Source organism: Cygnus olor, chromosome 1 (genome assembly GCF_009769625.2).
Source record: "Cygnus olor isolate bCygOlo1 chromosome 1, bCygOlo1.pri.v2, whole genome shotgun sequence".
NCBI classification, from domain to species: Eukaryota; Metazoa; Chordata; class Aves; order Anseriformes; family Anatidae; genus Cygnus; species Cygnus olor.
Window position 1 is genome coordinate 188,895,832 of NC_049169.1, and position 15,552 is coordinate 188,911,383.

Sequence of the window (15,552 nt, forward strand, 5' to 3'; positions counted from 1 at the left end):
CGTGTTGGTAGGACATAAAAATACAAATAAAAAATCCAACTATGTAATGGTAGGAATGCAGCTGGGTGGGCAAGGAGTCTCCATTGTGTTACCCAGGCACCAACGTATTTACAGAGCTGGGATTTTATTCTCGTTGGGGAGTTTATTGGCATAACTACATCATCAAAAGCTCACATGGGATTGTTTGTCTGTTGCCAGTGCAACAAGTGTACCAGCAGCAGGCGCGTGTTGGGTCGGTTTTATAGTTTGGGCTTTTTCTGCAGTCGGGTGTGTCTGTCGGGTATGGGACGTTACTCATGATTGATATAATTGTGCCAGTCAAAGTCCCTACATGCAATTTCAGGTACTGGCAAATTTTTGCCATTACAGTGATATAAGTTGCATCCATATAAGTTGCATACACATAAGCATCACTGTCAGTACTGTATAGATCACATCTTGTTCTGATATGGAACGCTATCCTCTCCTTGAGCAACACTCCCTCTGGAGGTAGTTTTTGGTGCCAAATTTATAAAATACACACCAAGTAATAATTGCAAAACCTGGCTGTCATCTGGCTACCAAGGCTAAGTTAAGATTTTAGTGCCTGACCACCTGATGCTGATCTTGCTTACATTGGTATTAATGAGTAACAAGGAATGCCAACAGCAGCAGTGCTCCCCTGAATGCAGCAGAGTTGTACCGATGCCAGATCGAGGTGAGCAGCAGCAGAACCGAGCCCTTGAAGCTGCTATACCTGGACTGGAAAATCAGTCTGGGAGAGGAAAAGGAGAGGTTCAGCCCAGCTGGGCTCAGGCCCCATGGTGCAGGTGCCTGGGAAGCTGCCATTGCAACCACTGGGATGGCATCCTGGGGGGGTGCTGTAAGGGAGCTGGGGAGCACAGCAACCCAGAACTGGCACCTGGAGCTGAACCTTGGTACCTAAAAGTAGCTGTCAAATGCTTCAGGATGGCCCTGTAGGTCCTGTGTCATACTTGCATGACTCAGGAAAAAGAAAAAAGGTTGAAATACAGCAATTTAACTAATACTGTTGTAGATGTTTGGGTGTCTGGGTGAAATTTATTCATCTGCATTGGTATAAATATGTAGATCTGTTTGTGTTTGCAGTCTCATGTGAATGAGGATGCAGCCTAAAAGACAAGATGAATGATCTTGATTGCTCACATTGGTAATCCTGTGCTGTAGCTAGATGTAGCTCATTAAAGATGAGTGTGGGCTCATCTTTAGTTAAACCTTTACCTCTTGGGAGTCTTGAAATTGGTTGAAATTTTTGACCAGCACTTACAATTCTGGAGTCAGTGCATGACATTTTGATTTTTGTCCTGCATCAAGTGCCATGCTTATCTATACCCATGTCTGTAGATTGTAAAACATAAACCCGATTTCTCTTGATAAATCAAGAGAAGGTCACTTGAGGTACATCAGTATAAAGCCGGTGACAGGTGGAACTTGCTTCAGTGACTAAGTACAGGCGCCTATGAGTTACACACAGGGTATTTTATTACTGGTAGTCAGCGTCTCTTGATCAGGTCCCTCTTGCTTGATTAGGTCACTTAGAGCAATGTGAGGTTATCAGTCTCGTTTCCTCTGATTTTTTTGCTAGGGGAGGATTATGTTTTCTGTTTTATTAGTATTCTTCAGTGCAGTTAGGGGTCTAAGCCTAAAAATACGTGTCCTTCAGGATTGTTTATTGCACAACAGAGACAAATCTCACTGTCATTTGGATAGGCTACTGTAGGTGGAGTGCTACAGAAGGAGAACAGTCCTCTCTTTGCAAATGTTATTGCTCAAGATAAGGGTGTAAAAAGCAGATTAGGAGATGACATGTGACGTATCCTTCCATCAGTCTAAAAGTACAGGATCATAGGATGAACTTTGCCTGACTGGTTACGCAGGGAGTTTGTTCGCGCTTGTGGCTCTTACGGACAGGACTTTGAAAAACAGAAACAGAAAATGACACTAGTGAGCTCCATTCTCAGTCACTGTGTGTGTGGAGACCCTTTACCCGTGTCTGATTCAGAGGTAAGAACGAACCTTGCTTAACCTGTGCTTTTGCTGCTCTGACCTCGAGGGGCTGCGTTTGAGAGCCAGCTTCACCCGCTGTGCTGAAGGGAGCTGTGTCGCTGTGCCAGCCAGGTGCTCGCTCCCGCTGAATCGCTTCAGCTCCTGAAACTAGGCACGAGCCAAAACCTGCAGAGAAGCTGAAGCTTTCTTGAGTGGCAGGTGTGGCACCACAGAGTTCAAATCGGTGCAAGTGCTCTATTCAGAGGAAATTTCATGTTGTAAGTAGAGGAACTTAACGTAGAACAAAGGACCTGGATCATTTTTCATACCTCCATTGCAGTAATCATGTTAAAATGCTGACTATTTATTAACTCTGCCTGCTAGTTAAAGTGGTTTCATAGAGTGAAATTTCTCTTAATCTGTTTTACAAATAAAAAACAAAATCTGCCCACTGTCAGGTGTATCAGGCTAACTGGAGTTGTACAGGCATGGCTGAAAATGGTATGTGGAGCAGAAGGTGACAGAGGATGAGACATCGTATACAGGCTTCATTGTAAAAGGCTGATTCTGGGCTAATGGCTGCTTTGACAATGCAGCACCTGAAATGCCTTCATCTGGTCTAAAACAGAGGAACAAACTGTAGCCAGAGGTAATCAAAATGTAGCCTCTCCTTTTGGAATGTTTATTAGCTTTGAACATTGTCATAAGTGCACTTGGGCAGTCTAAAAATGTCTTGATAAAGAAGTAGGCTGATTTTTTTTACAAAAAGTCAGAATTAGTTTGTAATTCATAGGAGAAATTACAGGAGGGTTTACTTGCCCAGCAGTGAGTTGGAGTTAGGACTCCAGTCAGGCAGTTGTGCAAACCCAGCCCAGAAACACTCCATGTAAAGAAGCCAGGAAAAGCCAAGGAAACACTGAGAATTTGGAAATTTGAGGGAGAAGTGAATTTAAATTTTTATGTGCAATATTTCTTCTTAAAAACTGTGGGGGTTTTGCTAGAGAAGCTTGCAGCATTTTTACTCCAACTATGCTGAAATCCTTCAAAATGTTGCCTTGGATAAGTATTTCAGTTGTGGCTGTTTTATTTCCAAATTTGCAGTAGTAGTACAATTGTGATAGCTATAGGCATTAGCCTATAGGGCCAAATTTGCTGCTAAATGCAAATGACATGTTTGTTTTCCAAGCTTCCTCTCTGAAAAGATTAATTTCCCCCATATTTGTGTTACAGTGTCGTATCACTGGTTCTGTTGTGTGTGACTATAACCTTCCTGATCAGGGAGAAAATTAATTTCTCCCTTCCAAAATGAATCAGCTCGCTCAACCGACTCACACCGGGCTATGCAGTCCCTAGATCTGACACAAGTGAGGGTGTGTGAGTGGGTGGGAGGAGGGAGCACGACTGCCTGTCATGGTATCAGCTTACAGTTACCTGGCATCAGGAAACCATCCAACTGAGCCTCACTGCTTATTTTCATCACTGGGTAGAGGTAAAGCAGAGGAATATGCCTGGGCTGAATTTTTTTTTACAGAAGTTATATGTGTCATATTACTTGTGTGCATGAAGAACTGAGTGCCAGACCTGATTTAGTGAATGCAATGTTTATGATATGTCCTCATCCTATTGCAGAAGTCATAGGTGAGATATTAATGGTATTAGTGATGCTATTTGCCTAAGAGGTGCTGATGATGTAGTGTTAACCTTACTTAGCACAAACAGCATATGATGTATTTCCTTTGTAAAGTTACCATCTTCCTGAATTGTCAGTTGTATTTATTATATTTGTGTTAACGCTTTCTCTTTAGCAATGTTAAATTGATCTGCCGTATGAAAAACTCACAAATGATTAAGTATGAGAAAATTCTGTGGCTTATTTGACTTGTTCACATTTAAAAAGGTTGTTTCTGATGACCACTGGAAGAAGTCCTCATCCCAGGATGAAGAAAAGACAGACACACAGAAGGTCACACCCAGGAGATGGAGCTCTGGAAAAAGGTCTCGGCCCAGACCTCTCTCAGACTATGGCCAAATGTCAATCAGAAGTATCTCTATACCTGAAGATGCAGTTGCTGTGGAGTCACAGAAGACAGACTGCACAGATGGAGAAAATCAGCCACGACTGGCTTCTGTTGGGTCTGCGATCCAAAGCAATACAGTAGGCTACAACAGAGGGCGAAAAAGAAGACCCATCTCTGTAATAGGTGGGGTCAATTTCTATGGAAGCGGTCCAGCAGAAGAAATCGAAGGTCTGCTGACACAAGTAAGATAAGAGATGTGCTCTCTGCAGACTGCAAAAGACCCTTTCACTTCCTTGTCTCTGTCTTCAACCTAGAAAATAGAATGGATGCTTCCTTTTCTTCCTTCCCTTTTGTCAAGCTGACTTCATATACTTACAATTCTGCTTTCCTTGTCACTAATTACTTTGTCTTGTTGTTAAAAAGCAAAACAGCATGGAATAAACCTGATACTGACTTTGGGATAATCTTTTTTGTATTGTAAATTACCCTGGTTTCTTTCTTGGAACAGTTGTTACTTCTCGTATTGGTTTATAAGAGCTCACCTGTGTGTCATACATCTGTGTATTTAGTCACCTTGCAGGGTGTAGGGCCTGAGGAACAGAGGACTACAAACAATATGATAATAACATAATAATTGTAAGTAATTTCATGATGTCCAAAAACAGGCCTGTTCAAAACATGTGGCATTAGCTGTGGTGTTCAAAATGTTGGTATTGACATATCCAGGGTACTTAAAAGTAATGAGGAAGTCGCTTAAGAAAATTGGTAATAAATTAAGAAATTAATGAAATAAAGAGCTAAGAAAACTGGCGATGTGAAAATATGCCTGCTTGTGTACTACTAAATTGACCTTCTGGAATGTAGGAAGCCCCAAGGAAAATAGTCAGTGGTTCAGCTAGCACTTGACCAGTACTCGTATGCTTACTTGCCTGCTCTGTTGGCTTAGGTAAGAGAAATATAAAACTTCCGAAAGATAAAAATAGCTCCTTTTTTTTCATGGAGGTAGTCTTGAAGTGGTACAATGTGTAGAGGAACTTACTGTTCTGTTGGTAGTGATGGCCCTGTCCTGTAGGAGGTTACAGGGCTTCAGGCTCAAAGGTTTTTGTGCTGGTAAGGTGTCCTCCACCTTCTGGAAGTGCTGTAGGACTGCTTCCTAAGGTAGTTCTCAAGTTAATAAAGCAACAAAAGAAGAGATTGCTGTGGTCAAGACCAAAGCTATGGAGCATTCCCAAGAGGGACACATTTTCAAGCCAAATGATGGCCTTCCCAGGCCTACCACTGAGTAACAGCACTGGGGAAGGAAGGAGTCTGGATTAAAGCCTTCCAAGAAAATATTAATTGCCCAGAATTAAATAGCTTTATTGTTTAATTGGCCAATTACTTGTCTACAGTGATTAGCATTACTTCTATTAGCTATTTGATGCAATATATCAGACTTAATATTTGTTGTTACTTAGTGATAGGATCCTGAGATATTGCTAGAGTACTGAGATGAATGAATGTTGGGGTTTTTGGCAGTCTTTAGTAAATTTGTAGCTGAATTGCAAAAACAGGAATAATGAACCAGGAATACGTGTGTAGAAAGAAGTATTTTATGTGGGATTTTCAAGGACCGATCTTCACCTTGCTGATTTTTATTCTTAGCAGCTTTGAATACCCAAGGGAATATTTTAGAAGCATAATGTTAATTCCTTCTTTGTTGTGTTTTGTTTTCATCTGACAGCTTAGGTGTGAGAAGCAGTTTTCAAACAATACTAAATCATTGATTTCCTAACAGAGTGTCAACAGGTCATAAAAAAAGCCTTGATGTTTCAGCTTACTCGATAAAAGGGCCTATGAACAGTAATCACTGAAAGATAAGGGAAGATTAAAGACGTGTTTCTCTGAAGTTTGTATGATGAGGTTTTGCTGTTCAGTGTGGAGTTGTTCAGAGATGACAAAATTAGACTCAATTTGCAAATAGGTACATTCTCTAATCATAATTAAGCAAATGAATGATTTGACAAAAGAAAATGTCTTCTACATAAAGTTACAAGTAAACAAAGTATTACCTCTTTTTTATGTGACTCCTGGGATCTTCAGAGCAGGGGATCATTTAGACAATTATTTTGGTCTTGTAAAAGAAGTTTATTTCACTTGGAACCAATACATTTATTTGAAAAAAGAAAGCATCCCAGGAAATGAACACAACTTCCAGCTGTAGAATTAATTGTTGGTCATTCTTCCACTATTCAGATGGGTGTTTACAATGTCAGCCCGAAATCAGTTAGATCCCTGAGCGTTTAGGGATGGAGTATTACAAGATGAAAATTATAGTGCATGCCTGATTGTAAGAGAAGGTGTTAGAGTTTTTAATTTAACAAAGAGCTGTAACATTATAAAATATTTACCGTGATGATGGTGGGTACATGATGTAGAGTTTAAGCAACATCAGGTGCTTGAAGTAGGAGTGTTCACTGCTCCTTTAACTAGCTGAACTACCTGAAGGGACTCTTCTTTGCACCCAAGCTGGGCTGGCGGGGTAGGTTGCTTACTGAGACCTGATTTTCTCTATTTCCCTGCAGCCTGCCACACGGCCGCCGGTTCCTGCACACCAGGTGCCCCCCTACAAAGCCGTCTCTGCCAGGTTCCGCCCACTCACCTTCTCACAGAGCACCCCCATCGGCCTGGACCGTGTTGGGCGACGGCGGCAGATGAGAACATCTAATGGTAAGATGTGCAAGTCCTTTTAACTCCCTGGGTCTCGGCTTCCTATCCCAGCTTGGTCAGCAAATAGATCACTGTGGACTAGGAAAAGGTGCACACAAACTCTTTGGCAAAGTAGTACATGGTTAAGTTGCTCAGTTCTTTATCTTTCTCTTCAGTAGCGTATCCTGCTGTGCTCATGTGAAACTTGTTTTTCACACCTGCTGTGTGACATTGTTGTAGTTTACTATACTGCTTGTGCTCCTGTATTTTCCATTCTCAGTGTTCACATACTTGCCTACAGGTAAAAATGGAACATGAAGGAAATAAGGTGTAATGTGCTTGTGTTCATAGACACACCACATGTATTTTACATTTTTTGTTGTCATGCATTTGGCTTAACTTCCTAGGTAGAAAAGCCTTAAATAATTCAACAACTTGGTTCAGAGAAGTGTGTGCAGCTGCAGTTGCTCACTCTGGGTAAATGTAGCCCAGACAGGTTTCTGGTACATTACAGTGTTGTGATTTAACAGATTTAACAGATTTTAACAGATCTGTGGTTTAACAGATTCTTGGAAAAGATTGCCTTTTTAGGCAAAGTTAAGCAAAAGATTGCTTAAAGAGCAGTACTCTTTATCAGCCTCTGATATGTCCTGTGTGTTTTTTCTGTAATTGTTTGCTGTTAGCATGCAATGCTGTCTGGAGTTAATATAAAGTCATATCTAGTATTAGTGGAACATTTTTTGGCAGGTGATATGAGAAGAGCCTGGGTTAGTGCAATTTGTGTTCTTTCACTGTGAGCATAATCTGAACAGTTACTCGTGCTTCCTTGATGAGCGTCAGAAATGGCAAAACGTTCACTTTAGATCCTTCACTGATAATAGTGAAAAAAGCGTTGCTGGGAGCCTTCATTCTGCCTCCCTGTGCATAGAATCAGTAAAGATGTCTGGATGAGGACTTGCTATGACTGAAGCAGGGAACCTAACTAATAGCATTTTCAATGTTTCCGTATTAAAATCATACGTATATTTACTAGTACTTGGCTTAGATGGTTCTAAGTTTTAGTCTAATAATATCAAAATTCTGCTCAAAAAGTCTGTCAACTACAAATTAATTTATATAAGAACATTTTGAAACTGCATTTTCCAGCCCAAAATAGAGCATGAATATTGGGCAGTTTTTTTGGGAACATGCTTTCCAAGAAAAAGAGTTCATAATTTCTACCTATGGCAATGAGATACATTATATATGCAATATCAGTGTTTTCCTTTTAATTTATATTGTAGGAAAATATCGGGAACTACTTTAAAATTCATGTCTGGAGCATGTCCTTGCTGTAGGTACCTCAGTATAATTAATGATCTACATTAGACGTAGAGGTGAATTGCATCTAATTCTGCAACCCTTGCTGAGATGACCACATGGTGTCTCTACCCATGATTTGAGAAAGACTACCCACAGATTACCAGGTTTGCCATGACCTTGTTCAGAAAAAAGAGATTATTTAAGTATCACAGAGTAGGAATTATATATATTTTTAATTTTAGTTATCCTGTCCATTTTGTATATGGAAATCACGTGAAATTATATTACTTAGTTAACCTAGACAACGTGCCTGAGAGTAGTATATTTCCAGATATGTAGCTTTGGAATAACTGGTCTCCTCAATATAAGCATCATGATGACAAATGCACAAAGCAAGATTTCTGCCACTTTTCAAGACAATAAATCTAAATCAGTACTGATTATGCTAGATGTGACTTTCATGACTTGTTACAATAAACATAGACATTGAACAGGAAAAGCTTTTTAAATCAAAGCCCTGAAGGCAAGTGGGGAATATCATGGGCTTCACAGTTTAAGGGCAGTTGCAGAGATCTTTTAAGTAGCTGTAGTAGAAAATAATAAAGTGACCAGTGTCACACATTCTGATCTCTTTCCTTTTTCTCTTAAATTCACAAGGCATTTCCTTGTCTTTGAACATGTGAGAGTTTTTTGTTTGCTCATATACAGTGAAATTTGATAACACAAAAGCCCTTTATTATAGGCAGGAATTCTAAACCCAAGCCTTGAAAAACAGTGGTATCTTACTTTAGTGACTTGCTAAAGCCTAATATATTGTATGGCTACTTTTATAACAATGGGAGGTAGAATTGGAGATATACATTTTTAGAAAGCAGCTGTTACAAGACAGTAAATCATCATACTGTAGGAGACAAAACTAGAGAGCACCTAAGGGAAACTTGCCTTGAGACTCATAATGCTCGTCTTGTGCTTACAGGTTACAAGTTTAAATTATATTAAAGAGGTTACCAGTTTATCACAATAGAGGAAGTTTTTATAAGTATCTTTAAAACTATGTCTTTTTCACATACTGTGGTGTGGGGCTTGAATTTGGCTAAATTCATTGGTGAACTTCTTTAGATAGCCTCAGCTCCAAGTAGGAGGGGTGGGATTCAGCTCAAGTTTAAGTCACCTAAATTTAGTCTAAATGTGGGTACCTACATAAGAGTTGCACTGTCAAACTGCCATCACAAGCAGTGGTGGTCTAGGGCTTGATTAAGTTTCCTACCCCAGTTGTACAGTACTGTGTGGGATACCCGAATATCTGCATAGGGCTGACAGATGTGGCAGAGGACCTATGAGAGATCTATTCCTTTTTTCAGTGGCAGCTGGAGGCCAGTTGCTGTATTCTGCAGCCAAGGTGTCTGAAAAGCTCAGGGGGGGCAGAAAGGCTCATTGACAGGAGTTCAAGGGGCATCACACAATCCATTCCTACAGGCTAGGCTGAGGACAGAAAAGCCTCTGGAGTGGAGGGTGATGGCTCTGATCCTTTCAGGGATGGGAGTCAACTGACTCCAAAAGATAAAACCTATGTTGGTGGGTGATGGAATCATTAGTTGCATAGATACCTGAGCCTGGTGATGCAAACAGGACCCAGCAATCTGCTGGGAGGAGTTGGTGCATCTGGGCAGTCCTCCGGACTATGGAGGGGAGCTGGTCTCTGTGAGCAGGACAGGAGGCACGCACTAGAGGCAGAACTGAAGCTGTCGGTTAGGAGCTAGAAGACCAGGAGCCCAATGGTAAAGTTGTCCAAAATGTTGCCAATCCCATGCTTGGTGTCAGAGAGGCCTTTGTACCTTCAGGCACCTTCACGCAGAAAATGGTATAAAAAAGAGGGAGATTTAGATTATTTATGAACCGAGGAACATTTGAAATGAAAAGATCCTTTGTTTTGTAAGCCAAAACAAAAGCAGGCTGCTGACATGCAAATCACAAGATTATAGAGTAGTTTCTAAACAAAGAATTAGGGGAAAGCTGGCAAGGTGAAGTAATACACAGTATGGATCAACGCATCCTTACAGGTAATGTCAATGATCACTTCTTCCTCCAGCAAAGAATGGGGCAGAAGCTGGCAAAACTGTACAAAATAATCAGGAGCTCTTGGACAAGTGTTTAAAAATGACTTAGAAAAAGTGGAAACTCTGCCAGTTGTAGTGGAAGTTTAAAGAGTGAGATAGAGAAATACACATATTTTAAAGGAGCTACATGGCATAATAGGCATATTGTAAACATGGTTGGAGGAGGATAACCAGTGGAGCATATTACCATTGTGCAAGCTTTATAGGAATAACAGAAAACGTTGTGCCAGTGAAAGAGTTTTTCGAATATATTAAAGAAAAGCTAACAAATTGACTGTATCAGCAAGTGGCACAGGATCCGTGGTCTGGAATGCCATGCCTAAATACTAAAAAGAATAGTAACGGGATTAAATTATGAACCACCTGAGATCACACTAATGATGATAATAAATGTGACAAACTAATGAAATCTGAGAAGTGTCAAGGGCAGCAAACACAGTCATAACAGGAGACTTAAATCATTGCTGTTTGCGTTAAGCATTATAATGGGGTGCAGAACTACATTTTTAGGTGTACCATAAATAATTTCTTGGTGCAGCTAACCAGCAAACCTATAGGAAGGGAAACAATTCTTGAATCATTCCTCAGGTATGTGTGCAGGAGCACACAAGAGCTACTCTGCAAGGGTGGGATGCTTCTACAGCTGAGCTTGTTGACCTTGATTGGAGGACACAGAGAATTTGGGGTGCAGTCAGTTGACCAAATTTAGACAGTTACAGAATTTTGCCCTCTGAATCCATAATGCACTCTGAACCAATATCCTTGCGGGAGTGAGAGTAAAAAAATCCAGTACAGTATGTGTTTTAATTTAAAAGAAGGAAAGGAATTAAAAATGAGAAGTCACTCGTGTAACAAAGGAATTTAAAGGAGTAGACAAAAGTGTTGAGTGCTTGCAGGCAGCATGGAGAGTGTTCAAGGACTGCATATTAGATGCTTGGAGCAAATTCATGCCACTTGTTGAAACAGAATTTGGAAATACCAGAAAAGGGTTCTGTCATTAAACACAAGGCAAAAGAAACAACGAGAAGAAAAAACAGGCATCCTTCAAAAAAAAAATTTCAGAAAAAATAAACTAGTGATTTTGATGTAAAAGTACATGAAAATAGAAACAGTTTGCTAAAGATATAAAAATGAAGTCCATTTTCAAAAATGTGAGAACTCAGCAGACTGCCAGGCAGCTTGTAGGCCTTGCCAGTGACTGTGAAATAAAACCTGAGCTCAAATTAGATAGTGGTCTGTCCTGAAATGTCAGTAAAAGTTTTAGAGTAACTAAATGAATAGTAACAAATTGCCAGAACCAGAACTCCTCACGGATTTAGGAATAACATTGCAGAGCTACTGTCTCCAGCATGGGATTCATTGCTTAAAATTGCCTCAATACAAGACAGGGGGAAGGCGGTGATGGGAGAACTGCTTGTAAAGAGGTACCAGGAGGAAGCCAGAGAGCAGTAAACCAGTGAGCCTGGCATAATAGTACATAAAATATAAAAATAATGTAATTAGTACCTAGGTAATATAACAGAGAGTGACGACAACAGTGGTAGACCCTTAGGATGAAGAAGAGTCAATGTGCATTATGTAGAAGGAAGTTGTGCCCTGTGGATTGATTAGGTTTTCTGAAAAAATCAGTGAGGGTATGACTGGGAGACTCGGTGGGTATAGTTTAGTTGGGCCTTCCAAAGGCCTTTGGCATGGTCTCTTACTAGAGGCCTGGGATGAGAGCGAAAATTGTCCCACGTGGGAGGATCCAAGTGATGAAGCACTAAGAGGAGAGGAAAGTGGTTCGTTGTCGTAAGGGGAGAGGCCACGAGTGAAGATGTGAGGGACTGTGCTGGTGTTCCGCTGTTCAGTGTCTTCACAGATAACGTGGGAAGGGAGGGAGGTGCAGAATGAAATTACAGTTTTTGCTTGTGGGCTGAATTATTCACAGCAGTGAAAACATAAGCTGCTTGAACAGTTGCAGAAGGATTTCACACTAGGAAGGCACAGCGCTTTTCACTGGTGGCAGGTGACATTCGGTGCTCATAAAGGTGAGGTAGCGCACATGGAGGAAAACAAGCCTGGCGTGCTTACCGAAGAGTGGACTTTGAACTAGGTGCCTTTCAGGAGAAGCTCTTGCAATTGCAATAGATAACTAAAATGTCATTTCAGCGCATAGTAACCGTCAAAACAGTAAATAGAAGGGCAGGAGTTTGTAGGAAGGGAACAGAGAACAAAACAGAAAGCCTGATTGTGCCGTTGGTGTGGTGTGTGGGGGGCCATCTACCCGTTCCTTTCCACCTCATAAGGCATTTCTTACAAGGGACGACACAGAGAAAGGCAAAGAGGATAAGAAAATCTATTCAGTGTCTCTGTGTGAAGAATGATTAACTAGGCTTGGGCTCTTCAGCTTGGAAAAAAGAACAATGGGGGAAAAAATGTCTATACACTGATTGGCATAGGAAAAATGAACAGATAATTGTTATTGTTTCCAGTAATGTAAGAACTTAATGAAATTGCCAGATAGTAAGTTCAAAACAAAAGATGGTTTTCATATTCTGTAAAATTAAACTACGGAACTAATTGCTACACATGATATCTCAGATCCCAAAAGCTTGCAGAAATTCAGAAAGTGATTTGAAAAAATTGGCTCATTAAACACCAAGATACCACTTCTGCCCCAGGAGAAATCTGCCTCTGATCTGCAGATAGCTGGGCTGTAGGAAAGTACATCAGAAAAACCCCATTACATGCCTCGTCTGGTTTTATGTTCTTCCCTGGGCATCTGCTGCTGGCCGCTATCAGAGGGAGAGCAGAGGGTTGGAGGGACCTTTGGTCTGCCCTGGGGTGGGGGCATGGCATTTTCTTACGTAAAGCCTCATCGGAATATTGAGGAAAGAATAAAGTAGGGCTTATTACATGTTCAGAGTGATGTTAGGATTTATTACACATTCTGTACTTCCTGCAGTCTGCTCAGATTGTTTAAGGCAAACAAAAAGCAGTGTTTCAACTTCCCATGCTTGCTCTCAAACCACTGAGCTGGGATCAGTCACCAGAGGGGTATCTACAACCAGATTTTCACAAGGTGGTGAATTAGCTGTTGGTATTTTAGTGTGTGCTCTCTGCAGTCTTTTCAGTGTTGGGGAAGCCTGCTCAGCGTGCATTTGGGCACGGTAGCTGGGCTGCCACTGCCAAGGACAGCCCGCGCTGCCTGTCCCTGGCTGATGGGGCGAGGAAATGAACCCTCCACCAGCTCACCCCAAACGAGCACTTTCGCAGCTCCGTTTAGGGCCACACAATTGCTAGCTGTGAGCGTGCAGAGGAGGGAGAACAGCTCTCCCCGCCTGGCAGCAGCCCACGGTCGCGCTTTGTGAGTCATCGGGCAAACGCACCCGTTCTGTTCCAGTTTGCGAGAGTCAAGCCACAAGACTGGTTTTCAGAGATCATTTTTAATGTCTCTTCTCGAAGAGTGGTGTGGGTTTCGATCTGGTTTTCCCATGGCGGTTCAGCCGTGTTTTCCCCTGCAAGTAGGGTTTTGACATGGCTGAGGGCTTGAGTTCTGGCTGCTGAGAAGCGCGAAGCCTTCACTTGCAGGTCCCAGGGTTGTCGACAATTCACAGTGACATACACAAGTGTTTCTTTAGCTGGTTCCTGTTTGTTCAGTTGTGTTTTACTGATTCTGAGAAGAATGCGTGGGTATGTGAGTAAGCATTTTGTAATACGTAGTACCTTATTTTTACTGTGCGATCCACCAAGTCTCCCTGCAGCAAGAAATAATAGGGAAGTTGGGCAGTTCAGAAAGGAATTCCTCCTGGTCCCGTCAAGGGCAGCATAGTCTGGATTTTTGTGAGAAGATGGCATTAACATTGCAGTGTGATGCTTGGCCTTTCAGCCTCCTTCCGAGGCTGGTGGGAAGCCACGTGGTTGTCGGTGGGTGTTGAGAGATGTCTGTGTGTGAAAATGGCTTGGCCAGCGTCCTGCTGGAGGAGGCAGGCCCCAGCGAAAGCACGGGCTGAGCCGAGCGATGACATGGCGTGCAGGTGGAGGATGATTCGTGAAGGTGGTGGAGCTTCCCAGCTCGTCACTGGAGGGCTGTGACATGCGTGCAGCATGGAAACCCTATGAGCATGGGGTGCAGCGGGGGCTGTGGAGCTCCCACATCTGCTCACCCACACATGGGGGCGAAGCAGCATGGAGGTTGGGGGGGGTAAATGCCCAGCTGGGGCAAGCAAAGGAGCTGGGGTACTGAAGCCCCGCTGCTTGGGCACCCTGTTTCCACTCCCTGCTTGCGGTTTGGGTGAGAAAATGCCTCCATCCCCCTCCCCCCTTTCTCCCGTGGGGCACTCTGCCGCAGCCTTGGCATTTCTGCTGCCCGTGCCCTACATAATGACACAGCATTTAGCAGCACGGCAGAAGTTTTAACAGCCACGCAAAGAACGAACAAAAAAAACCTCCTTTGTTGCTCTCTGCTGGACTTTTAGCTGGCATAACGTGACAGAGATGGGCTGATACTTGCTGCTGCAACGCCAGGAACACCCCGCGTGCCTCCGGCCGTTCCCGTTGAGCGGTGGCGGCTACACCCGGCACCGAGCTCGCCCTTCTCTGCCGACAACCCAAGGCCCTCCCCGGCACGGCAGGGGAGCCGCCTCCCGCCGCCTTCCCGGCCCTCCCTCCCCACCAGCACCCGGCAGCCTCCGGCAGCCCCACAGCCCCAGCCCGTCCGTGTCGCCCCCCGGCTCCCCCCGGACCCTCCGTGCCCGGCCTCCAGCGGGCAGCGGGGTGAGGTGAGGTGGCTGTGGGGGAAAGGCACGACCCCTCCCTGCCAGGCCCCAAGGGCCAGGCCCCGGGCGGCGGCAGCATGGTAGCCCGCGGTGGGATGGCGAGGTTTTGGAGCCTGGAGAGCCTACAGATGGGTACGTGTGAGTATGAAGCGTTGGGAACGCTTCGCTTTGTGGGTTGAGGGGGTCTGCTGCGATGGAGGGAGGCTTGGCGGCGGTGGTCCTGTGACAGGGGACCACGGTCGGTCCCACATCGTCCCTTTAAGTTTAGTGAGTTTTTGCATCCCGTCAGAGCGACCCAGTCCCGCCGCTCGCCGGCAGAAGAACAGACACAGAGCGCAAGGGGCTGCTTTTCGCTCGAGCGTGACTACACAGACAATGCAGGCGTGTGGGCTCGGTGAGGAATAACGAGCAGCCATCGGTCCCGAAACTGCACTCGTTTTTCATCTGGAGCTAAACGAATTAGGATGTTTTGATGTGCCTTCGTTACTGGAACGAACCAGCAGGCAGCACTGATGGTGCAGGAATGATGTATAAAGAATCACTGGGATGATTTTTTTGTTGTTGATTTATAAGCGAAAAATCGATTTTATGAATTATTTATTTGCAGATTTTTTAATAAAGCAGTGGCAGGAAGTTTTACGGGATGTATTTGAGAAGTTTATC

At 43.2% G+C, this 15,552-nt stretch overlaps 1 protein-coding gene and 1 long non-coding RNA gene across 13 annotated transcripts in view; both read left to right on the top strand.

The window, feature by feature from the left end:
• Positions 1 to 15,552, top strand: part of SPATA13 (spermatogenesis associated 13) — a 171,358-nt gene that overhangs the window by 133,472 nt on the left and 22,334 nt on the right. For 5 of the 12 annotated variants that reach the window (XM_040543970.1, XM_040543969.1, XM_040543973.1 and 2 more), the window contains 2 exons: positions 3,902 to 4,264; positions 6,587 to 6,731. In XM_040543970.1, the coding sequence (XP_040399904.1) occupies positions 3,902 to 4,264; positions 6,587 to 6,731 (508 nt within the window). Of the gene's footprint in view, positions 1 to 1,756; positions 2,023 to 3,901; positions 4,265 to 6,586; positions 6,732 to 9,652; positions 9,791 to 13,519; positions 15,028 to 15,552 lie in introns of those variants that run through there. The other 7 variants (XM_040543974.1, XM_040543975.1, XM_040543976.1 and 4 more) reach the window with 5 other exon arrangements.
• LOC121063504 lies at positions 6,745 to 13,714 on the top strand. Its single transcript, XR_005816035.1, has 3 exons — positions 6,745 to 7,011; positions 8,571 to 8,574; positions 13,703 to 13,714. It is a non-coding gene; the product is annotated as an uncharacterized LOC121063504 (long non-coding RNA).